The 27,494-nt window shown below is 41.5% G+C and overlaps 1 protein-coding gene across 8 annotated transcripts in view; it reads right to left on the bottom strand.

Moving 5' to 3' along the window:
• Bcas3 (BCAS3 microtubule associated cell migration factor) overlaps positions 1-27,494 on the bottom strand; it is a 502,893-nt gene that overhangs the window by 414,601 nt on the left and 60,798 nt on the right. For all 8 annotated transcript variants that reach the window (XM_036195473.1, XM_036195472.1, XM_036195479.1 and 5 more), the window contains exon 7: positions 27,106-27,178. In XM_036195473.1, coding sequence (XP_036051366.1) covers positions 27,106-27,178 — 73 coding nt within the window. The remainder of the gene's footprint in view (positions 1-27,105; positions 27,179-27,494) is intronic.

Below are 27,494 nucleotides of genomic sequence, written 5' to 3'. Positions count from 1 at the left end.
TGGATTCTCCTCTGACTCCATCTTTTTTTCCCAGAATTCTCCTAGTTTGGTTGTCCTGCCTATACTTCATGCCTGGCTACAGACCAATTAGCTTTTTCTTAAACCAAATGGAGTGACAAATCTTCACAGTGTACAAAAGGATTATTCCACAGATTTTCCCCCTTTTTGTCTAATTAAAATGGAAAGTTTTAACTTTAACATAGTAAGGTTACATTCAACAAAAACAGTTTTTAAGAATTACAATTACAGCCGGGCATTGGTGGCGCACGCCTTTAATCCCAGCCAGGTCTACAGAGCGAGATCTAGGAAAGGCACAAAGCTACACAGAAAAACCCTGTCTCGAAGGAAAAAAAAAATTACAATTACAATATCCAGTCCATTTGTATTTGACTAAATTGAAGAAAGTATTTTATTATCTATCTTATCTTTGCAATTCTAAAGTTTTATATCTAATTTACCTTTTATCATAACTAAGGAAGACTTTAACTGTGACTATCTACTCATCAACGCCATCAGAGACCTGAGAAGGATAAACTATTACCTGAGTAAATCTAAAACTAAAATGACAGACAGAGACAGTTGGCTGCCAGGATAGTCATCCAAGGCTGCTCTGTAATGCTGCGGCGTCCATCATCAGCCTGCAGGCCTCAACATCTGACAGACTTTTCTGTGAAGCAGGATTTTTGAAGAACTGTCCCACCTTGTCTTGGAGAAGTTCAGTACTCACTTTCTTTTCCTGCTTGACCAATTTGGACAGCACACTGTCAGCAGTCAAGGCAAGGGCAGTTTCTTGCCCAGTTGCTAACTTTTGCCACAAAGAAAGCAAACTCCATATAGAGTTTCCTTGATGCCCATCATTTTCTCTGAAGTAGATTGGTGCTGCCAGGAGCAGACATGTCATGTTGTCATGAACAGCCTTATGTTACTTTAAATGACATATTCTATAGATCTCTGAAGTGTTTGAAGACCATCTATCTATCTAAATAGATCTGTTTATGACCTTGAAAACATATCTAACATAACTATAAGTTTGACTATTATAGATGACTATTAAGCTGTATTTTTAATTATACATTACATTTTAAATGAGCTGCATAAGCACAATAACCTAAAACAAAAGTAAAAACATACATACAGTAAACAGAAATAACTTTAAATTTATATCAATAAACTAAAATCCATACCAATGTTAAATATTTTTAGATTAATAGCTTTTTTTTAGATTAAAGTAGATTCACTAATCTACCCTTTTATCTCATCATTTTCCTTTAAAAAGAGGTCTTTGAATTTAACTCGTTTGTTTAGCTATGTTTAGACTGTGACTCAGTAACAATCATTTAGGAATGTGGACATCGCTCTCTAGATTACTTCCTGCTATTTGTGGGTGTTGTTATCTTTGGGGGAACCCTTGAAAAAACTGGGATAATAATGAAGTCCCAGCTGGAGTAATCCATGAGGCTGGGCCATCTCAGACTATAGTTATAGTCTCCTACTTTGAAAGGCTATAATGAAAGATCTCTGTTTAAATGTTGGTAATAACTTGCCTATACTACACTACCGTTACTCAGTCAGAATCGTCCAAGACTTTCTTAACACACTAAAAACAAATGTACCTGAGCTGTCTTGCATCAATCATTGAAGGCATTTTTTTCTTATGTTCACATTTACTGTGACAATAAAGGACAATTTGCAAAGTAAAAGAAGCATGTTACTGAGCACTAAGCAATTTCTCCTTATTTGTTATTTATCCTGCGGTGCCAGAAACTGAACCTGGAACTTAGAACGTACTGGGCAAGAGCTCTACAGCTAAGTCAGACTCACCCCACAGTAAACAATTTTAGTTCAAAGTTATCTTACTTTTTGAAAGTCTCACCAGTAATCTATTTTGTGTGAATTGGAGTTAAAAGGTTCAATGATTTTAACAAACATATAAGAAGATAACATTTAGGTAAGTTTTATTATACACTATTATATACTGACTATCTTCAGTTTAAAAAAAATCCGATTGTAGTGAGACTTAAGACAAAGAAGTCAAAATGGGAAAAGATCCAAGGCAGGGAAGTAAACAGGAGTTTAAGTTATACGCACTGTATACCGACCATTCTTGTATAATTTTCTCTGGAAGGCTTGACAGTCTATTTTCTAGGCCATGAACTAGGCTTTGAGAATCCACAGAGCAAGGAATCATTAGGCCTCTGTAGACATTATATATGGTGCTGAGGACCTCAGCGTTTTTTATCGTAATGAGGTTAGCCACGGTAACTAATACAGTATCTTCTGAATTTAAATACCACCCAAAGAGGGAGCAGTAGACAGATGTAAACCATGTTTAAAACCTGACAGAGTGCAGGTAAGACAGCTCAGGAAGCAATAGTACTTGCCACCAAGCCTGACAACATGCCTGTGACCCACATGGTAGAAGGTAGAACCAACTCCCAAAAGTTGTTTTCTGCCCCTACTTATGTCCTAAGGCACATCTGTACCCACATGTGTGCACATACAATTAATGGGCAAAGAGATTTTTAAAAAACCAGATAATTTAAAACTTGATGGGAAATTGGAATTACAACTCATTGGATAGTAAACGTAATGCCTACTTTTTAATTACTGAACACCGTGACACTTGCATTCAGGAATCACAAGAGTCACAATCGTATCCTGGACAAGTTTTCAAAACAGCTTCTTTTAAAAAATGGAATACAATGACTGTCATGTTAATGTCAAGTGAAATATGGCTTTTATGATTTCAAAATTCTAAACATTAATGCCATTTCCTTTACTAAGACCATTATTGTTTCCATTCATGATATTTAACAGATTGAAACAAAGTTGGGAAAAGTGCAACAAAGTATCTGAGAAAGTGACATTTTCCAAGAATGTGCAATGCTTAAGAAAAATACAAAAAAAAAAAAAGCAAAGATATTTAAAATCTACCAAGAGCTGTCAGAAGCATGGAAACATTTATTTTTAAATAGGAAAAAGCTGCACAATCTTCAACATGTGTTGCTAAATCTAAGCCCTTAAATATAAGAGGAAAATTTTGATAGAATTATAGTATTGTATTCTTATTCAGAGCTTGAAGAACAAAAGCCTGTTGGTCTACTTCTTTATTAACTAGTATTTTAAAAAGAAAGAAAATGGAAACTTAGCCATATTAAAAGCTAACGCTGAGATTAGCCTACTTAGTAACTCTTTATTCTCTCTGAATAAACCCTGGTGACTAAACTTTCTACCATTTCTTCATCTTGAAAACATGCTAACAAGGATGCTGTCACAAGGAGGGGTCCAGACATGGAGTGATGTTCTCCACACACAATACAATCTTTCACATACAAACAGGAGGGGTGTTAGAAATGAAGCCAGAGTCAAGATATTCTTGTTTGATTTTGTTTTGAGAAAGTTCACTGAGTGCTGGGATTAAAGGCCTGGACCACCACACCTGGATTCTGATACTTTGATCCTTGAACCAACTTGGTGCCTAAGATGGAAAATGCCACATCACAACAGGTTACCAACAAACATATATAATTTTTAAAAGTATAAAAATTTGGGGCCACAGATGGCTCATTGGAAAAGAGCTTGTTCCACATCTAGGGGACCTGAGTTCAGTTCCTAGCAACCACATGATGGCTCACAACCACTTGTAACTCCTGTTCAAGGGCATTTCAACACCTTCTTCTGGCTTTCTCAAATGCTGCACTCATACATACACAGACATACACATGAATAAATAATAAGTTTTAAGAGTATAGAAATTAAGACGATGCCATTATAACTACAACACCAACACTTAGTTTTTCTGTTCAGTTTAAAGCATTCCCAAATCCATGAGTCCATCTAAAAGCATCACATAATAAACCACAATTCTGTATCAAGGAGGATACCCGTGAATAGTGGTGAAGATGCCTACTGATGAAAAGTCCCCAACATCCCAACAGCCGAGGACAGACCAAGCTGTTCCACCAAATAACTGCTACCAAGTCGACAGGCTTTCTCTCATGCAGAAGTTATTAATTCTGTCTTAGTGACAGAATGTAATCAAACATTTATACATTTATTAGATAAATAGGGCCTTCTACACTAAATGACAAGCTTCCAGAAGGCAGGGGTTCAGTGTTCTTTGTTGGACATGGCATTGCTCACTAAAAGGTTGAAGAATGTTTTTGTAAGTTGGAAGGATTAATGTTAAGTATTTCCTAGAAGACAAGATGCTGCATCTGACATATTTCGGGGGGGGGGGGGGGGGGACATGCCACTCCACTCCACCCTAACTCAGAATGTGCACCAGCAAGAAGTTGTCCTGCTGTGAATACAGAAGATATTCCAACAGAGGCTTGGGAGATGGCCCCCAGGGGTGTGGATCCTACTACATCAATCATCAATCAAGAAAATGCCAGACAGGCTTGCCTATAGACTGGTCAGGTGGAGGCGTCTTCTCCATTAGGGTCCCTCTTCCCACATGGCCCTAGCTTATGCCAAGCTGACAAAGCTGACCAGCACAATATTTAGTCACTTTTTTCTGAGATTCTGAAACTGCCTTTCAACTAAATCTCTCTTTTTGCTAGGCATGGTAGGACCTGCCTGAAAGAGCAGCAATGAAGCTGAGGCTGAGCAATCCCAGGACAGGCCATCCTGAGCTAACCATCAGACACTCTCTCAAAGCAACAGTAAAAACAAAATGTCCTTTAAAGGTCTATTTATGGTTTACCTTAGGAAGAACTGATAAACACAGGAAACTGGGACAGCTACTCTGTAAATTTCCATTTCTAAAACATACATCTGATGTTTCAAATCCCTTCTTAGTGACCCTGGATCCATAAAGTCTTTTGACACTCTCTACTCCTTTGAGTTAATCATGAAAAACATTCATCTGAATGGCCCCAGATATCACTATAAAGTACTTACATGAATTATCTTATTTAATCCTTACCAAAATTTAAAATATAGTAAAAAATTTATAGAAGAAAGCTTCTTTTTAAATATCCAGTTCAATCTTCATCATAAAGGACTGTGATCAATAATACTCCATATCAAATATCAAGGAATCTACTTCTGATAAAAAGCAAAGATTTCAGTTCCTCAACATGGATTGTTTTTTAAATTGCTGACGCCCATTTACCGGAGACAGACAGAGCAGAGAACTCATTCATAAAAAGAATGAAATTGGTGCACACTGACGGCACTCACTTTTAATCCCAGCACTGGAGACAGAGGCAGGCAGATCTGTGAGTTCGAGGCCAACCTTGTCTACAGAGTGAGTTCCAGGGCAACAAAGGATACAAAGAGAAAACCCTGTCTTGAAAAGCCAAAAAGAAAAAAACCTGAAGTTGTAGATCATGCATGAGGGTGAATGCCTATAATCCTAGAACTTGATAGGCTGAGTCAAAAGGTTTGGGGCTACCCTGGGCTACATAACAAGTACTAGACAGCCACAGCTACACAGAAGAAGGAAACTGTAACTCTGACTTCCTTAGTATCAAGCTTCCGAATAACTAGAGGAAACTCACACCGGTGCGGGAGAGTCAGGTAGCAATATATGACAATGAACAACAGTTAATACTATATTATAGTTTAAATGTGGGATGTTCAGATCTCACTTGGCTAAATTCCTTCATTAAACAAAGTAAAATTTACACGAGTAATAGAATTATTAATTAGTAAACTGTTCTACAGACATGCCCACAGTGAAAACTGATCAAGAAAATTCTTCATTTGAGACTCCTTCTTCCTAAATAAAATGAACCAATACAATGCATCAATTAGAATGCATTTCTATTAGAATGCTCACTTCAGCAGCACACACATTTTTTCTTTGTTTACTTTTGGTTTTTTCCACATATACTTTTTAAAAAGGTAGAAAAACATAGAAAACTCTATTCCATTTTCACATTTTACTAGTAAATTCTGGTGGACAACAAAATATGGAAAACCAGTAGCGGGGAGATATAATAAGAAAGCAAAGGTTGGCGTTGGCTCAGCAACGAAGAGCATGCATGGGATAGTAAGTAGTTCAATTCCCGCACTCACCTGGAGGCACACAACCTTCTTCTGGCCTCAGGGAGCACGAGGCATACATGTGGTCCACAGACATACAGGCAGGCACAGTGTCACAGATAACATAAAGTAAAAATAATCTGGACCTGGAACCCCAAAACTTAGGAGGGCAAAGCAGAAGAATCATGGTGAGTTTGAGGTTGCCTGGGCTACTGTAAGATATCTCAGTCGGCCACAAAGACAGACTGACTAGGTTCGATCCCCAGAATGTACAGGTGGAATGTGAGAACCCACCTCCAGACATCTTTACAACTAAGAAATGAATTATAGAGCCAAGAATGTAAGCCAGTAGGCAGCAGCAATTGTCTAGCATGCACTAAGTCAGTGGTTCTTAACCTTCCTAATGCTGTGACACTTTAATAGAGTTCATCATGTTGTGGTGACCGCCCCCATAATCTTATCTCATTGCTATTTCATAACTGTAATTTTGCTACTGTTATGAATCCTAATGTAAATATCTGATGTGCAGGATGTCTGGTATTTGACCCCCAAAAGGACTGCAACCCACAGGTTGAGAACCACTGTACTCAGACATGATGACTGCCTCTCAGTTTAAGGTTTGGGAGGTTGAGGTCTGCTGCAGCTCCCTTCCGACTGCTGAAATGGCAGTTGTGTACCACCACCCCCAGCTAGGGTACCAGTATGCTAACTTGAAGTCAAGATTATAAAGAAACACTGAAAACTAAGGGGCTACAACCAGGAAACTACATCATTGGGTTATCGTGAAGGAAATCTCATACACAGATACACAGAATCTTGCTCAGATTTATTTCCCTAAAAACAAGATGATTTATAAGTGCTTCTCTATTATTATAGATAAAAATTAGACATCATTTTGCTCATTAACAGACTTGTACTTCCATAGCTAAATGAAAAACATGGTGAAGTGAAAATGAGAATATTCATGTCTGGCTCAACTAACAAAGGCCATCAATTACACCAACTTCTGCGAAGCCAGCTCAGAGACCACAAACACAACCCACAACAGAACAATCGGTCTGCTTTCCTTATTCCTCTGTCACAGCCACCTCCAGAATCTACTGATGGGTGTGACATTTGAATATAAATGACATTAACACACAAATTGGGGCAGCCCCAGTTTCTACTCCCAGCACTCACATGGTGGCTCACCGGTGTCTGTATTCCAGTGCCAGGGGATCCAACACCTTCTTCTGGCCTCCTCAAGCACCAGACACCCAAGTGGTGCACAGACATACATGCAGGCAAAACATTCATACACTCTCACTCTGATGTCTTATTTCTATTCTGGATGTGATTCAGAATCTCTCACTATCCATACAGAAACACACCCGGCGGGTGGACTGGCTGACTCGCTGACTCACGCTTCTTCCCAGTCTCATATGGGGCTGTAATCTCCCAATTTTCCAGCCCCATCCTTCTGAATGCTGAGATTATTCTTGGCATCTATGCCACAATGCCATGATGAAGATTTTTTAATGTTTCTGGAATTTGAACCAGTGTTACTGAACAGTATTGAACACACAAACATCAGCTGTTTGCTGTCGAGGAATACTCCACTTACATAATTTTAAAACAGGGAAACCCAGCTGCAGGATAAGGAGGAACTCATTTTATGTTCCAATTCTCTATGAACTTGAAATTATTTGGCAGCTGGCACAGTGGTGCACACAGTTAATCCAAGCACTCTAGACAGAGGCTGGCAGACCTCTGTGAGGCAGCATGGTCTACATAGTGAGTTCCAGAGCAACCTGGGTTATGTAGTAAGATCGTCTCAAAAGGGGAGGGGTAAGTTTATAATTATTTAGATTTTTATAGAAATTAAAAAGCACTGGTAGTGTTTTTACAGTATCAGACACAGTTTGAGTCATTCTCTCCTGTAAGGAGAGATAGAACAGAACAAAGCGAGGGAGGAAAACATCCAGGGAAACGCGAACTGCATTTCGCCTTTAACGTGAGCAGTCTACTCTGAAGTCATTCATTAGAAATGAACATGTATCACTGTCTTGAAACACGAAGACATGTTTTTATTAGCATAGGTATGGAACAAAACAATAATTATTTATAACATGATTTGAAAGTTGGCAGTTCAAAGAAATAGCCTTCATTCACAAATAAAACGATACAGATGCATGGTCACAGGTGCTACCCAAATGTGTAAGTATACAAAAGGCAAAAGATCACCATTTCACGGGAGCAATTAGTGACCATAACCTAATCAGAGAAGGATGTGATCTCAGCACGGCCTTGAACGAAATTTAATATTCTGTTATAAGGAATGAAAATTCACTTTATTGACCAGGATCAAAAAACAAGTCACAGCATCCCAACTATAAAAATTAAAGCTATCCTTTCAGGATGCCTAAATTAAAAAAGGCCACCAAAACAAGTTTCCAGGCCTGTGCAATGACTATTGGGCATAAATAAGCTACAACGCCTTTGGTCTTCTTGACAAATTACCTAAAAAGTCCTTCAACACAGTATGTAAGGGCTCAAACTGGAGATCCTACTTCACAGAGACACCCACACCAGGGCAGACATGTGAAATCTTGACGCCTCACAAACGTAAGAAGAGAGGCCTTTTCGTGTGGTACACAGCACAGAAATGCTCTCAGCCGAGGATGAAAAACAAAGACTTGAAGAGACATTTATTCCACACAGTAGACAGGAGGCCAGAAATCCTGTGCAAGATAAACGAACACTCTCCAGCTCAGGAGAGGCTCTGGGGAGCTACTCCTCCACGTCTTCTCTGTCACCAGAGGACTAAACACAGAGTGTTCAAACTCCCATTTCTGTTTCCAGGACTAAGCAATTGAACTGTTATCAATCTGACACTAAAAGTGTCCTCAGAATTCTTTAGGTAAAGCACGGTTTAAGACCCAAATTCTCCTTTTAGAGGTGACAGAATGTTTCTTTTTAACTGATACACACACACACACACACACACACACACACACACACACACACACACACACAAAGTTTCTTTATATTTTTGAACCTAAATTTTAAATTAAAGGAGAAACTTTGAAAAGAAAAAAATTTAAAAACTAAAACCTACCTCGGGCAAGCCTCAGCTCACTGGCTCTGTCACATTGATTTATAACAGTTATTTCTTAGGGGGAAGGAAGACACAGATGCAAACAATTACTCTATTTTTGTAGGCAACAAGTGAGGTGGGTGGTAACTGAGAAATTTTTTTTTAATTCTGTCACAATATTCTGCTTTTTCTTCAGAAAGCCTCCTCACACAACAAACGTTCGCCACATCAGAGAATTTCCAGGGCCTGAAGCGCCACTTTGATTCCAGACCGCTGCAGGCATTAGCAGGAGGTAATTAGGGTAAAAAGTTCAGCCACAGTTCCATGGCTAGAGTCCTGCCAGAAATAAATTTCCTCTCTGTTCACTGTACCCCTCCCTCCAGACCATATTGAAAACACATTTATCTTTGTAGAGTTTGTTCCTCTTCTAATTAACTTTATGGCGTTTACAGCATTTAATAATTTAAAATGGCTGCCATCGCAGCAGTTTTATCTTTCATGGTGGATGGGTGTGTTATCGTTTTTTTCCGAAATCGCTGTTTGACGAGTGACTCACAGACCTGCCCTGCAGCTGTTCATCCCGCTCTCTGCTCGGGCCTCAAAACCAAAGTTTTATTATTCTCTTGTTGGAGGGAAAAAAAGTTAACAAACGTATGCAGAAGGTGTCCTTCCAAATTCTCAGGAAAAGTGAAAAAGATCCAGGGTTATTTGAGTTTACAGTCAAAGAGTAGAGTATTTTAAACCACCAGGTTGGTACAATGCTTCACGTTTTCCACAGAGAGAAATGTGAACTGTTATATTCAAGTGAGTGATAAATGGAATATACTAGACGTTTGAGTTCCAGTCATTTCAACGCCTACAGGGCAATCACAGCCCCTTTCCACAAGTGTTCCTCCTGCGCCCACACTAGGACCTCTGGACAGGACAGTCAGCTCACCGCTTTGACCCCCGCTGTACTTGATGTTTGGAAAACAAGATGCTAACAGAATCGAATCAGAAGCCCTCATTGCCATATTTTTGTGACAGTATAAAAATCAGTGACAAGAACTTAACCCAATTCCTTTCTAAACAAAGAATTTAAGGGAAAAAAATCTAAAATTTGCCTTAATGATGATATAGTAGCAGTGACAACCTTTGAATCCAATATATGTATGTGTATATATATGTATGTATGTATGTATGTATGTATGTATACATATGTAAAAAAAGCCATTTATTTATGAACACAGAACAATACCTCAAATGGGATTATGACTGTTGTTACTCTTTTCCAAGAAAGTAAACACAGAATACAAAAGAATTCTTTTTTAAAGCTGCAGTACTGGTCCACAGTCCCCTGGGGTATAGCTAACAGACATAAAAGGCAAGCATGGCTCCCTGTAGCACTCAAGGCAGAGCACAGCTCTAGGGGCACCGTAAACCATGTCCCTCCACTTCACACCAGATGACCTTTCCGACAAGTGACTTCTCAGGGCCTTCCCATCTGACCTTTCCCCACTCGTGAGCTAAAGGACATCAAGAACGGCTGCCGCCAATCTCCTGTTGTGCTATATCAGTCTCAAACTAAAGGAGACACTAACACTAACTACTGACATCGTTCAGTAGCTGGCAGAGGGGAGCCAGCAAAGGTATGGAGATTCTAAGTGACTGCAATGGGAAAATGGTGTTCCGTGTTTTCAAATACCTCCTGGAACAGAGGACGGGACACACTCACTGCACTGCACTGCCTATTAGAATCCCACACTCGTCAACAGAGGTTCAAGAATACAGAAAATGACTTGCATATATCTAAAGAGGCATCACCCAGAAATTCCACTCCTAGTTATCAATGCCAAAGAGAAATGAACACCATGTGTGTGTGTGTCTGTGTGTGTGTCTGTGTGTGTGTGTCTGTGTGTGTCTGTGTGTGCACGTGAACATGCATGCACAACCGAGGCTGGGGACGCAGCTCACTGGTAGAAAGAACACTTGCACTTACTTAGCATGCCGTACTCAGCCACTGGAGGAAACAAACTAAAAACCGGAACCTGAGAACTAGGAAGAGGGCTCATGCCACCATTAGTTTTTATTAGTTTACATCCCTACTAGTTTTTATCTCTGCCAAACTTGTTGCCTACAAATTGAGAATGTCTCCACTTTAACCCTAATGACACTTACAATGATCTGCTATCAAGGGCTGCTCTGCACTTTACAGGGTGTTTATCAGCACCCTTAACTCTATCCATTACAGAAGTCACACGGCTCCCCTACCCTACCACACAACTGTCCAAAGAAACTGAGCTGTGGGCCAGCCTTTTCTCCTTCCCATCTGGAAACAATGCCTTGCCATACTAATGGAGGAGTAGATGACAGAGTACCCAGAGCGACCTGAAAGAACAGTAAAAAGCCCTTCATAGACTAAAAGTGGGGATCGTTTGAATCAGGCAGCTCTTTGAGACTGCTGTCTAAATGGCATGCTAGATGACCTATAACAAACATCTTAAAATCATATACATAATGTATGATTAACCCAGTAGCAGACAAAGATTCCTTAAATTTTACTGTGTCTGTGTTATAATTTACTCAGTAAATTACATCCATATAGTCTTTGATTATAACAGATTTCAACCTTAGTTAAAGCAAATTACCTTCCTCAAAACACAAGTTCTCTAATACAATAAAATCATCAAGTAACACAATTAGTGACATTTGGAAAGCTTTTATTCTGGTTAAATACCATTCACTATATCAACACAAGATCTTGCTGCATATGATGCTGCGGGTGCTCCTGTTGTTCCAGATACTCAAGAGGTTGAGGCAAGAGAACCACCACACCACCAGGGACTTCACCTCAACACACACACACACACACACACACACACACACACACACACACACCCTAATCTTCCTAGACTATGGCTTAAAAACAGTCATGTGAAAAGAAAACCCCACGGTCGTCCTGCTAACTGCAGGTCTCTGCCCACGGCATCTTTAAGAGAATCGAAGCACAGCAGTGATCTCTGCGTGGTTATTCGCTGCACACATGCTCGGTTCTGCCAGGAGAGTAAGCGTGCCTGGGTGGAATTCCACAAAGTCAGAATCTATGCAGATGTCCCTTCCCTTTTGGTTTCCTTTAATTTGCAAATCTTGTAATCTAAGCCTGAAGTTGACTGAACCAACATTTAAACCAGCACAGCAGTATCAGCCAAAAACTCAATCTGTTTCCTATTTAAATGTCAAGACTGCATCCTTTTTGGTGGCTGAAAAAACTGTTGTTTTGAAATGATTACACAGTGGAACTGCAAGCCCTTTAGTAGTTTTATGAACTGCTTCTCAAAGGAAAGCTTTGCTTTTAAAAGGCCTTTAGGTTATGGAGAAGAAGGGAACATTGAACTCAGGATGCTTATTTTTAACTCCCAATTGAAGTTACCTTAAACTAGACAACAGCAAAGTATCTTTTTTAAAAAGTTTATTACTAGTCAAGATTCCAGTGCTATTCTGAGTCTTACTACCTCGAAGGAGCCTCTTCTGCTGAGGGAGGTCAAGGATACATTACAGCTGGGCATGAGAAATCTATTGTGGGGTGGCTATGCTTACTCTCTTGATTGGAGTGATGGTTTCACGGGTATATACCCATGTCAACATGTATCAAACTGCACACATTTAGTCCGTGCAGTTAATCATGTTTCAATTATGTCTCAATAAAGATATATAGATATATATGGCATTTTATAATAAGCTTCTGTAGGGAATATAAACAAACTACAATTTTTCAGTGGAAGTAAAGACCCCTAAATGCAGTCCTAGGTTAGTCCATGAGAACTGGCAAAACTAGAAGAGAAACAGCAGATTAGGCGAGCAAGCTGTGCTCCCAACCCCACAGTCAGATAACTGCATCAGTACACAGGAAGAGAAGTCCCCGCCAGTGTTTGCTCTTCCTCTACCTCCAGTTCAAATCAACTACTGTAATCCGCACCCAGTATGTACCAAACTGTAGTGAAAACTTGAAAACATTGCCTCATTTAATCTCCACAGGAGATCAGCATGACATCCCTGGATCAGTACCACCTTTGTTATGTATGTATGTATGTATGTATGTATGTATGTATGTATTTAATTCATGTGCGTTGGTATTTTGCCTGTATGGATGTCTATATAAGGGGGTTGGATCCACTGGATTTGGAGTTACAGACAGTTATGAGACCATGTGGGTGTGGGAATAGAACTCTCTTAACCTCCGAAGCATTCACTTTTTAGTTAAGGATCCTGAGGCCAAGAACTGTCAAATAAATTGGTTCTTCATCTACAAATTCCCATCTACAACTTTTCTCTAGAGCCATCATTGTTCCTATGAATCCTGCCACGAAGGTCAAGAGAATGAGGATTAAAAAGGCCCAACTTCAGGTTAAACCTGTGGATGAAGAAAACTGTAGAACCGGAAGCAAGAGGAAGTGGAAACAAGACCCCTACCTAGGTCAGCATCTGCTGTGCCATTACACCCAGGTTTCCTTCAAAGATACCTTCAATCTGAGTTCAATCCCTAGAGCCTACTCACAATAAATAACGAAATATGTAATGCCAGTATGGGTAGAGTGAGGCCAGGAGACACAATGGTCAGGAAGCTTGCTGACCAGCAATCACACAGGACACAACAGGCAGAACAACAAAGACCGTGTCTCAAGGGGGTAAGGTGCCATCTGACCTCCACACACGCATTTTGCCATGTACCCAAGTGTACATGCACCTACATACACTAACAATAATTGATTCATTGTGTAAAGGGGCATGCCTTTGATCCCAGTGTTCAGGAGGCAGAGGCAGGAAAATCTCTAACTTCAAAGGCATCCTGATCTACATAGCAAGTTCCAGGTCAAGCACGTCTACATATGAGACCCTGTTTTTAAAGAATGAAGGAGAAGAAGAAGAAAAACATTCCCCTTAAATACCACAAAAGAAAAAACTGAACTACAAGCTGGGGGGTGGTGGTGGTGGTGGTGGTGGTGGTGGTGGTGCACGCCTTTGATCCCAGCACTGGGAAGGCAGAGGCAGGATGATCTCTGTGAGTTCAAGGCCAGCCTGTTCAAGTGAGTTCCAGGACAACCAAACCTAGGAAGGAAGGAAGGAAGGAAGGAGGGAGGGAGGGAGGGAGGGAGGGAGGGAGGGAGGGAGGGAGGGAGGAAGGAAGGAAGGAAGGAAGGAAGGAAGGAAGGAAGGAAGGAAGAAAACCTCATGTCTTGAAAAGCAGGACACAACACGGGACACACGACTAAGGAACAAAGGAAGGAAAAAAGAAAAACTGAAACAAACCAGCAATGACATAATGACATGGACATCTCCAGAGACAGAATCCTTTCCTTTAAAAGGTCTCTAAATGAAGACACATTAAATAGAAAATCAAATCGCTTTCCATGAGAATTTTAATTTAATTGTATTCCAACTTACATTTTCTCAAAGAAAAATATATTAATTGCACTCCAAAAATGAGTTTTTATGCTAAATGTAAATAAAAAATGAAATATAAACTATACTTCAAGTCAGGCATCATAACACACACTTGTAATCACAGAAAATTCAGGAAGCTAAGACAAGAGGGCTGTGATGAGTTCAAAGCCAGCCTAGGCTTCAAAACCAGCTTCAGGCTGGCAAAAAAATAGTAAAGATTGGCTCTACTTCACACTCTCAATCTGAGCACTTGGGAGGAAGAGGCAGGTAGGGCTGTATGAGTATGAGTCCAGCCTGGTCTACATAGAAAGTCAGGCCAGCTAGAGATACACAGTCTCAGAAGCCTGTCTCAGAGAGAGAGTCAGAGAGAGTGTGTGTGTGTTTATCAGTTCTTCCAACTTGTAATGCACAGTCAGATTATTGTTAGCTGAAAAAAAGAGTGTCCTGGAATCATTTCGTGATATATGTAAGTCATGTGACCCACTGTTAAGTAGACATTCAATATCAGCATCACAGGAGTTGTAAGATTTTTTTAAAAGATTTATTTGTTTATTTTGTATACAGCATGTATGACTACAGGTCAGAAGAGGGCACACAGACGGTTGTAAGCCACCATGTGGTTGCTGGGAATTGAACTCAGGACCTCTGGAAGAGCAGTCAGTGCTCTTAACCTCTGAGCCATCTCTCCAGCCCATTTGTAAGATTTTGATAGTCCTCTGATTCCAAAATTTTAACACACACACACACACACACACACACACACACACACACACAGTAGTGCACATAAATGCACAAAGGTGCAAACACTGCAAAGCCATGAAACAAATAATTTCCCCATGAAATCATAACAATATAAAAATAAAAAGTCATGCCAGGCGGTGGTGGCGCACACCTATAATCCCAGCACTTGGCAGGCAGAGCCAGCCTGGTCTCCAAAGCGAGTTCCAGGAAATGCACAAAGCTACACAGAGAAACCCTGTCTCGAAAAACCAAATAAAATAAAATAGAAATGAAAAGTCTCTCACACCATAATGCCAAAGTGCCAATGGTTTCATTATTCATTTAGTGTAATGCAAATATTCTGTGTTTCTCAAATACCATGACTACCTCAAGACAATTTTCTAGACCACACAAAGTCACTCAACTCTACAGTTAATTTGCTTCCTATTCTACGTCCACTTTCAATTCTGCATAAAGGGTCACTTTTGCTCGATGATTAAGGCCTTCTTTCCTTCATTCCTTTTTATATACACCATTCTTTCTGGGACTCATGACTCCCTCCCTCGCAAACTACAGAACAGCTTGGACAAAATTAAAGCTAAAATCAAGAGGACTCTACCCCATGCAATCAGTGATTGCAAGGGCCATCACGGCACCACATCTACTCTTTCTGGGCGGATGGAAGCAGCACTGGTGTTTTCAGTTTCGATAAAAACTGAGTTACAACATGAGTGGGTGTGCTGCTGAATGAAAACCCACTAGATATCGTAACGGCTCAGAACAGCCACTTGACACTTCTTGTCTGATGGACAGGATGGGTCATTCTTGCAAGCATCCTTTCTGAGCACATTTAAACATCTATACTCCATGTCTGGGTTGGTAAGTAAGGCTCTCACCCTTACATGACTATCACAGAGGTGGTTTAACAGAGCAAGCTTCAGTTTAGGAATATTGGGGACCAACCCTGCAAGTACCCAGGCCCAGAACCAGGGTTATGTGTTGGCCCACCCCAACATTGTCTATGATCTGCCGGGCGCACAGTGGAGGGGAGGGGAGGGGAGGGGAGGGGAGGGGAGGGGAGGGGAGGGGAGGGAGGGGAGGGGAGGGGAGGGGATGTTAATCCTGCTGACCCAGGGCTGCAGGATCTCCACCACACAGGGCAGCAACAAAGAGTCCCAGTGAGGGCCCAGCACCGATGGTGCACCAGAGACCAGGGGCCTAGAATCAGACCACTGATCTTTTCAATAACTGCCTGCATGTAAAGATGTATGGATAAAGGAGTTTACTGTGAGACTCACTGTGACACACTGCAGCTTCCGAGACTAGATTTTCCCCTTCTCTCTCTCTTTTTTTTTTTTTAATTTACTTTTCTCTTAAATTTTGCTTTGTTAAATTTTGTTCTGTTAAATTTTGGGGTGGGGAGGGAGCTTGGTGGGAACAGAAGGCATGATGTGAAAGACAAAAAGAATTTTGGGACTGGAGAGATGGCTCACAGGTTAAGAGCACTGACTACTGTTCCAGAGGTCCTGAGTTCAATTCCCAGCAACCACATGGTGGCTCACAACCATCTGTAATGAGATCCGGTGCCCTCTTCTGTATACATAATAAAAAAATAAATCTTAAAAGAATCAATTTTTTTTTAAAACGCTGGTCAAAGCGCTGGGGAGATGGCTCACTAAAGGGCGTGCTTCAAAACTGTGAGGACCTGAGTTCAAGTCTAAGCACATTGCTCGGGAAAGGACTCAGAGGTTAATACAAGAGTTGGGTTCCCAGTACCCACATCTATAGCTCATAACTGCCTATAACTCCAGGTGAAGGGATCCAATACCCTCTTCTGGACTTCCCAAGTATCTGCACTCACACAAACACGTGTGCAGACAATTTAAAAATAAAAATTGGAAAAACAAACAAACAAAAAACCTAGCACTGGAGTATGGAAACAGGCAGATGCTAGGAGCTCACTGGTTAGCCCTATCAATGAGCTCCAGATTCAGGCCAAAGGAAGAGACCCAACATCAATTTTGACCAGTAAACACACAAAGAAGGGAATGTCCCTGTCCCCTCCCACATACCTACACTGACATGCATATACATACATGGACAGGGTGGGGGACATGAATCAAGAATCCATTTATGATGTGTTTACTAAAATTTATCAAGCAAACCTCCCTAGAAAACTCTTAGGCTGAGGAACAGGATTGCCGGCAGGTAAGTGAAACAGAACACATTTCAAAATCCATGGCAAGCTGTTCTCTAACAAGAAACTAACATTTTGATTAGAACACCTATAATTGTGTCTAGGGAGATGATGGCTCAGTAAGTATCTGCCACACAGGCACAAGGAACTGAGACTGATTCACCGACGCCACGTGGGTCAAGCTGGGAGGCAGAGACAGGACAACCCCTGAAAGCTGGTAGCCCGGAATGCACAGCAGCAACAAGAGACCCTGTCTCAAATACGGTGGAACACAAGGACAAGAGAACGAACACACACACACACACACACACACACACACACACACACACACACTGTTCTAAGAACAAGGTCACATGCACTTTTATTAAAGCTTCACGGTTTCACTGTGAAGTTATGCAGGATGTAATTGTGAAACCCTGTGATGAATTGTCCTTCCACTCCTGGGAAACCACTACCTCTGTCCTGCTCACTTTTCATTCTTTGTTTTGATACAAGGTCTCACTACTTTTATTTATTCATCTTGCTCTCTGGGAGATCATCATGTTCACTGCACCAATGGTATCTCAACTTCTCAGACTTCGCAACGCAGGCCTGGCTTGTGATTGGAGGAGGAACAGGAATGGGTGGAACACCCACACAGCCATGCCATTGGATGACTGCAGATAAGCTGAGTCCTCCTGAGTGAGGCTACAGGGCATTTCTCATCCAGCTCTCCTGGCACATTCTGGTAATGGTTCTCCTTCACTGAGAAAATGACAGAGTTCAGCTCTATACATTTGATTTGAGTTAAACTCCCCTGAAATTGCCCACTGTGAGTGCACTATCTGATCCAGCCAAATCTCAGAAAGCACAGACTCTCAGTAATGTATGTCATCATATGATAGCAAGTGAAACAGACCTTTAAAAAATAAAGTCAACGCTGTAGAGACAGCTCAGCAGGTAGAGCACTGGCTGCTCTTCCAGAGGACCTGCTTCAGTTCCCAGCACCCACATGGTGGCTCCCAATACAGTTCCAGGGGATCCAATGCCCTCTTCTGACCTCCACAGTTACCAGACATATATGTGGTACACATAATATACATAGGCAAAACACTTACACATCAAAATAAAATAAATGAATCTTAAAATTTTTAAAGATAAATAACAACACAAATATTTCTATTGTTTGATCACTAGCAAATGTTTTGGTAGGACATTTGAGCAAAGTACTTAGGAGTGCTTGTAATTTAAATTTTTAATTTTAAACAAATAAATGCATTAACATTTCTTGTGGCAAGGTAGCATAACAATGCATTATAAGTTTACACTAACACACCATTCATACCTCACACTGTATACATTAAGTATAAGTCAAGTGTATAAGGTCCTAGATTTCTACACATGAAAACTAGAAATTTTCCTAAGTGATTAAGAGAACTATGGTCATGATGAATGTTGTATATATACATTTATGCTAATGCCTCTTATTTATTAAATACAAGATATAGGAAGACAATCCGTAGCCACCCGGGAAAAAGAAATAACAGTGTCACCTTATTTTCTTAAGATCTCCTGATATCCACTGTTAGATTAACAGGGTCAAATCTCTTTCAAGATGACTTGAGCATCAAAGTTACTCCACCCTAGAAGTGCTTTACATTCAGTATGCATGAAACTGTTTAATATTGACAAAGACTTTACTATTGAATCATCTTTAAAATCAGAAATTGATTTATTTAATTGTTCACTAATTTACTAATACAGAAGTCTTGTTTGTTTGTTGTTTGATGCTGGGGATCGATGTGCTTTGTACATAATAAACAGACATTCCACAGCATAGCTCCAAGCCCAAAACAAAATCCCAAAAATTTAATATTGTTTCATTTATATTACAGTCTAGTTTCCTTGAGGTTTGTTTGAAGGACTCCTGTTTTGTCATGTTGTGACTTCTTCTCCTGCTCCTTACCTCACACACCTCCTCACCAATCCTAAGGACAGAACCCAGAGCCTTGCACTTGAGCGAGCTATCTTCCACTGAGCTAAACCCCTAACTCCTCAGCCCTATAATCTAGAAGGTCTCAAACCACCCATGTGAATCTGCTGACCAGTCCCACTCATACCTTCCATGCTAGTGCTTGGCATCTATGCTACACCAAAAATATGTAAGCCTGTTCTTTGATGGGTTAAGTGAGCTAAAAACCCAGAGGTAAAGAGGTAAGAGAAAAGTCAGAGTACCCACAGAGGCTTGAATGATTCCAGAGGGAAAGGCAAGTGGAAGGCCTGAGGCCCTGCACTACAGGTTTTATCTATAAACTGCAAAAACTGGTGGGGATGTCCTGTTTTGTTGGCCACACAGAAGTAATACAACCTAATCTGTATTTCCATCAGACCTCACAAACACAATTCGAGAATTACAAGTGGCAGGAATTGTTTGTACAGGGCATTTCATGACAAAAAGAAAGTCACATTCCTATTATCCCAAGGAACCTCCTCCAACTTCTAATGAACATGACCTTTATTAAGGACCTTGGGAGGATAAAGCAGGAGGGTCACCATGAATTCAAGGCCAGCATGAGCTACAGATCTTGACTCAGAACAATGCTAATCTGAGGCTGGAAAGATGAGTCAGCCATTAAAGTACTTGGTGTTCTTCCAGGGGACCTGAGTTCAGTTCCCAGCATGGATATGAGGCAGCTCCCAATCACCTGTTACTTTTAATTACTAAGAGTCCAATACCTCTCCCTGACCTACAAACAGAAACACATACATAAACTTTAAAAGAAAGACAACCATCACACCCTATAGTGACCCACACAGAGATGAACCCCTGCAAGTTGATCCAAAAAAAGACAACCATCACACCCTATAGTGACCCACACAGAGATGAACCCCTGCAAGTTGATCCAAAAAAAGACAACCATCACACCCTATAGTGACCCACACAGGGATGCGCCCCTGCAAGTTTACCCAAAGAAAGACAACCATCACACCCTATCATGATACTTACATAGATGAATTCCGTAAAAACAAATCCTTTATTCACAGAGTTGGCAGGGTTCATAAGAAAAGGAAAATTATTTTTAAATTGGAAAGGAAGGGGCAAGAGAGATGGCTTGGTGGTAAGATCACTGGCTGCTCTGTCAGAGGGCCCAGGTTCAATTCCCAGCACCCACGTGGCAGCTCATAACTGCCTGTAACTCTAGTTCCAAGAGATTTGACCCCCTCACACAGACATACACGCTGGCAAAACACCAATGCACACAAATTAAAATAAATTCTTAAAATTGAAAAGGAAGACAAAGCTTCTTGGATGCTGAATTACACACACACACACACACACACACACACACACACACACACACACACACACGAACGCACGCGCGCACACACGCACATGCACGCCTTTAAACATCTGTAAAGCAAAAGCTTCCAACTCTGAATTCATTACAGTACACTCCCTGGGTCCCCTGGAGTTTGCTTTCACTTTCTACTCCCTTGTAAGCTATCAAGCCCCTCAGCTTTTTTTGAGCTACTTTGAATATGGTGCTGGGATATTCTCATGAGTTTATTTTATAATGTATAACTTCTTTTTAAGATTTGTTGAGTTACTGATGTTTTTCTTTAAATGTTTAATGCAATTCATTTAATTTTTAGAATAAATTTAGATTAGTTTACTTTAAAAATCTTTGCAAGATTTAACATATTGGAACACTCAGCCATGTTATCCTTGCTTTCAGGCCTGGCTTTCAGGGAATTGCCTCTGTATCTAGGTAACTAAAGAGTCAATGGACTAATGAGTCAGTCGAGATTACACTTTGCCAAAGCATCTGCACATTCATGCTTTTTCTGCTCTCCTACCTTTTCTTAACCCTCACTCTGTATACCTCTATGCATTCATGAAGCCCCCACTAATGACAGCCTTAAATGGCACAAGCCGTGGGCTCTGGATATGCACAGGCCCTTACATCAGGAACTCCCATGCACAATGTTTCAGGGCTTGGGCAAGATCTGACACTTCAAGCTGAGTGTTTTCGGCCACAAAGGAGAAGGTACCTGGAAAAACCTCTTCACTGACCAATGGGGAAAGGCTGGGATAGGAGACGCTGCAGGCATGGATGGATGCCTCACAATCCCATTGCTGTACAGGGTGTGGCAGCTACTCCAGCCTAAACACAGCTCAGACTGTTTGATGTCTCTGTTGACTTCCCGGCAACAGCTGTTTCCACCTGCTCTGCAGATGGCTGTGTTCTAAAACACGCTAGTCAGTTTTAATCCATTTACTCCGGTTCCTTTTTACCTGCAGTGCCGTGACCCTCTGCGGAAGTATTCTGCATCTGCCAGCCTCTGCTGCTCCTTTCCCAGGCCTCTGTCATTAACCACCTCCTGAACCTGACGAAACTCCCCCAAAGTTCTCTAATGACAACAACAAAAAGAAGTTCATACTTCAAGAAACGTAATGGTTTCTCAACGTGACTGATCTGGAATCGACTAAAAGGCAAGCTGCTGGGCCCACCTGGGAGAGATTTAATTAATCAGGTTATTTGAAGTGGGAAGACCCACCCAAAATGTGGGTGGAACCTTCCAGCCCCAGCCCAAATTAAAGTGGTCAAAGAAAGAGCCAGCACTTTGCTGCTGGCTGCCCGCCGATCATCTCCCGAGCCTGCGTAGCTCCCCACCAGCTGCTGTAGCTGCTGCCTGTGGTTCTGATTCCTGTCAGACTGTCTCCAAGCATTCACCTATGACCTCATGGGATGTGCCCTATGGGTGGATGACTGAGGATGAAGAAGACCAGGACCTAGTTTACAGACCACCCTAAACACTATGCAGGCATCACCCAGAAGTGGACAGCGGGAACATTTACGGCCACTTTCTGGGACAACCCTGCAAGGCTCCCTGGGGAAAGGCAATCTTCACTGGGAGAACTCTGGGCAGTGAACATGTTGGTACATTTTGCTTAGTTTGGAAGACCCATGCATGAAAACTGGTGAGAACAATGTTTGGGGAAGAGGTGTGTACATAGATCTCTACAAATAGGCAAAAGGTGGAAAGATGTTTGTGTTCCACATAAATTCTCATCAAAACATAAGTTAGCAGAGGAGGAGTTCAACAATCAAGAAGACAGCACAGCCCTTTCAGAGATCAGTTAGACTCCTTCCCCAGCCATCCTTGCCACAGCCTAACAGGCCCATGAACAAAGTGAATTACAGGTATGGATAGGGTTGAAGGTTAGGATATCAACAACATGGATATCCACTAACCTAGGCTGACCCAACTACGGCTGCTGCTCAGTGTCAAATCCTTCAGCAGCAGAGACCAACAGTGAGCCTGACCCACACCATTCCTGGAATGGCCAGCCAGCAATCTGGTAGCAGGCTGACTACACTGGACCTCATCCACCAGGAAAAAGGCAGCAATTTCCTTACTGGAATAGATATGTCTACCAGTTATGGATCTGTCTTTTGAACTGTCATGAGTGACTGTCCTCCAAGAGAAGCATCCTCCTTCTTGGGGAGTTCATCTGTTCCCCCTTGCAAAACAATCACCGCAGCTGGGCTCCCACTTTACATCATGTTATGGGATATGTGTCCAGTGTGAAGGTGTATTGCTGTGAGTGCTGCACTAAAAAGCTGAACAGCCAATAGCTAGGCAGAGAGGAAGGAGGGGAGGGGGAGTCTAGGCGCTTGAGAGAGATTTGAGGAAACAGGATGGAAGAAGCAGGATGGGCAGTACCTGACAGAATGTAGATTAATAGAAATGGGTGAATTTAAGTTATAAGAGCTAGTTAAAAAACAGGCCTAAGCTAAGGATAAGCTTTCACAATTACTAAGTCTCCTGTGTCATTATTTGGGAGTGGCTAGGACACAGAAAGAACCATTACAACCTCTCCTGAATAGAAGGTGCAGGGTAGGGCATGAGATGCCCATCTTAGTAGCCAGCTGCTCCCTACCACCCGGCAACAGTGCACTTGTCCTGGAGGATGAGCTGTAATGAGGGCAGGAAAGAGCAGAGCTGGGCTCCACCTAAGGGGTAATGGGGGAAGACCTCATCTCTGTTGAGTAAGGCTTCCAAGGTTAGGCTGGTTGAGGGATTGGTACCCACACCCTGTAAGCAACCCCTGCCTCTAAGGCTCTGAAGGAAGTCTCCCAGGGATAAATTTTGGTAGAATTATGCCTCAATTTGTCATTGGGACCCTGGAAGGAAGGAAGATGATGCTTCATGTATTCCCCAGAGAAAGAATTTTACCAATATCTGTACATATTGCTTCCTCCAAAATTGTCCTCCATGTACTTACAGAATGCCTTATCCACCATCACAGAATTCTACACAGCACTATTTCACAGCCAACGCAAACAAGTACAACAATGTGCCTACAGTCATGGAATTCATTGGTCTTACCATGGTCCCCACCACCCCAAAGTAGCTAGCTTGAACCACAGAATGACCTTTTGAAGACACAGTTATAAAACTTATTAGGGACTGGATATGATGGCACATGACTTTCAGCTCAGCACTTGGGGGGGGGGCTGAGGCAGGCAGATCTCTGTGAGGCCAGCCTGGTAATACATACCAAGTTCCAGGCCAGCCAGAACTACACAGAGAGATAATATCTTTAAAAAAATAAAAATAAAAATTATTAAAATGGGTAGCAATTGGCTAGAGAACCAAGCGAGGGTTCTCCAGAAGTCTCTATACACTTTGAATCAATATGTAGTACACGGCACTGTTTCCCCCATAGCCAGGAGTCACAGACCTAGCACAAGGGATAAGGGAAATGGTACCACCCAGAAGGAAAATGTTTACTTCCTGTCCCTCTACTTTATGCTCTGCTGGAATACAAGCTTTGGTTATGGGGGAGTGCTCCTGCCAGGAGACACAGAAAACATTCCACTCAAAAGAAAGCTGATCCCCCACCCCCAACCCCCACCACATTGCTCCTGATGCTCTTCAGTCAAAGGAATGTTTGGAGGGGTGATAGATTCAGACTAGGGGGTTGTGGGAGGGGAAATGGACTGCTTCTCCACATTGGAGATAAGGGAGAATATGTCTAGAGCCTAGGGGATCCTTTAGATCATCTCTTGGTGTGACCATAGCCTTTGGCAAGATAAAGGGTCCGGACACTTCAGGAGTGTCCCTACAGATAGAGAATCGGGCCCTGAGAGGTGCTTCCTGGATGTAGAGGAAATACAGAATGGGTAGTGGAGGATATCAGATACAAATACCAGGTAAGGCCATGGGTCCAGTTAGAGAAATGAGGATTGTAATTTCCAAGAATAATTCTGTCCTGGTTTGTTACGAATATGTTAAACAGATGTGTTTTGTTTCCTCTATCTCTTTATCATTTAGCATTGATTGAGACAGTATCAGTGGTAAAGTATTCTAAATCTATACCTACAAATATATTGAGCCTTCAATACAAAAAGACTAAGAATTCTTCAAGGTGGTACCATGTCTACTGTGAGGGAAAATAATACATTTGCATTGTACCCGGAATGGTTATATCACATTAGAAAGTTATGATAGTTTTATCGTTGTCAGCTGGAAATGAAGCATGATGCCAGTGTTTGTCAAACTGACAAGGGGTATGTTTAACGGTTGATCATAGTTAGCAACTTGACTGGATCTGGAATCAACTAAAGGCAAGCCACCAAGCACACCTGTGAAGAGTTTTCTCAAGCAGGTTATCTGTAAACAGGAGGCCTACCAACTGTGTGCAGTGCCTTCCGGGGGCAGCCCAGTGAGGGCACGGGCAAAGAAGGAAGGCAGCTTTGTTTTTCACTGGCAGACCTGTTTCTGCTATTGCGGCAGCTACCATAAGCTGACACAAGATGCCAGCTTCTTTGGGCCTCCACCTGGACTGAAGACCCTTACTCTCCAGGAATCCTCGAGGCCCTCAGCACCAAACTGAGACTGCTGGTGGGCCCACCTACTGGGTTCTCGGCCTTTCCAGTGCGAGATCCACACTGCCCAGTCTGTACTGTGCAAGCCAGTCTAACAAATGTACCCTTGATATGCACTTCGTTATTTATTATCATTACTGTTCCTCTCGAGAACCATAACTAACACACATTGCATGCAGTCAAACTATATTCGTAAGTAGTAATAATAAAGACTACATGATTTGGATGAATATGATGGTTCAAATCTGTAATCCCAATGCATAGGAGGTTATAGCAGGAAGCCTTTATGGGCTCCCTGAGTTCATGGCCAGCCTAAACTAAAAAGTGAAAACATGTTTCAAAAGGGAGTAATAGGGGCTAGAAAGATGGCTCTGTGGTTCTTTAAAAGTACTGGCTGTGGAGCTGGGCGAGGCACACACCTTTACTCCCAGCACTCAGGAGGTAGAGGCAGATAGATCTCTAGTCTACAGATTGAGTTCCAGGACAGCCAAGGATACACAGAGAAACCCTGTCTCATAAAATGAAAAGCACTGGCTGCTCTTGTAGAGGACCCAGGTTCAAGTCCCCAGTGCCCATATGGAAGCTCACAATCATCTGTGACTGTAGCTCCAGTTCCAGGAGATCTGACACCTTCTTCTGGCCTCCTCAGACACCAGGCACACCAGTGGTCCACAGAAGTACATGCAAGCAAAACCCTCATACATGTACATTTTTTTATTTTAGGTGGATATAATTCGTAACATAAAAATGTATGTCATTAAAAGATCTTCCTTTTCCAAAGCCCCATAATCTAAAGTGTACACCATGATTGAAAGCACTTCGCAACAGCTACCAGCTGCCTGCCTAACATCCATAATATCATCTTCCATACCAACAAAGTACCAGTTCAAATGAACATAGTGGCCATCTGCAATCACTATGAAAGAAGATGCTTTGAAAGAATGTCAAAACTAGAAAGAACACAGGTCACTAGAGCTGCACTAGCCCTGGACTGCCTATCTAGAGGGACATGACTGTGTACATACACCACTGCAGCTTTACTAAACATATCCCTAACTGAAATTATGCAGACAGTTAAAATACAGGGAACACAACGGATAACTAGTAAATTATTAAGTCACCAGGAAGAGTATGATTAACATTTAACACAAGGAGGAAGCAGATAAAACACTAGAAACTCCCCCCTCCCCATTCATAGTAGCTAGTATGAACATGACAGCAGTTGGGTATCCCTGACTCAATTGTTCCCTGTGTGAGGTCAGTTTGTTTTTTGTTTTTGTTTTTCTGAGACATGGTTTCTCTGTATAGTTTTGGTGTCTGTCCTGGATCTTGCTCTGTAGACCAGGCTGGCCTCAAACTCACAGAGATCCACCTGGTTCTGCCTCCCCAGTGCTGGAATTAAAGGTGTGCACCACCACCACCCGGCTAGCAAATCTATTCTTTGACTGTGTAAATCAAAAAGGAAATGGTACTTTTTCGTAGTATTATAAAGAGTAAGAGAGAAAACCAAGGAATACCTTTAGAGTTGCATCGGGCACAAGCCACAGCATCAATACATTGCCAAACATTAATATATGATGAAAGTAACATTATTATATTACCACTGGGTAGCGACTTCTGCAGTAGAAGAATTTAATACTACACAGCTAATGCATGAACTCAAGAACACTTTGCTCAGTGCTGACAATCTTTCTTTCCAGACCGCACTGTGATCTACTACACTGCCTTCATCTGATGCTCAGCATCACTGTATAGGGAAAGAGATAAATACATCACCACAAATGCTAAATGTTTCAAGGCTTCACTTGGAACATCCTTACCCTGAGGATCCAATGCTCTTACAAACACCAAGAAGAGGTCTTTTCTCAGCAAAGTTATCACACTTTTGAGCACCTGTCAGAGAACATAAAACAAAAAGTATGCTTTGAGAAACTCTTGTATATTTCCCATTATTTCAAAATGTTTATAATAGAGGATGGGGTAGGTGGGTGGTAGATCACTTGTCTGCCATGTACAGAACGGGCATATGTGTGTCCATACATATTTGTATACATGTGTGTTTATATACATATTCACATACACACACAACAAAAATTTATTCAGTATAATGTATTCAATCCACACATTTAACTGAATAAAACAAAGAAAACTGGAGAAAAATATTCTAAACATTAAAGATACTGACCGACATCTTATTAAAGATTTCTGG

The sequence above is a fragment of the Onychomys torridus genome, chromosome 8, assembly GCF_903995425.1.
Source record: "Onychomys torridus chromosome 8, mOncTor1.1, whole genome shotgun sequence".
NCBI lineage: Eukaryota > Metazoa > Chordata > Mammalia > Rodentia > Cricetidae > Onychomys > Onychomys torridus.
Note: the sequence above shows the minus strand (reverse complement) of the source record. Positions and strands in the feature narration are given on the sequence as shown.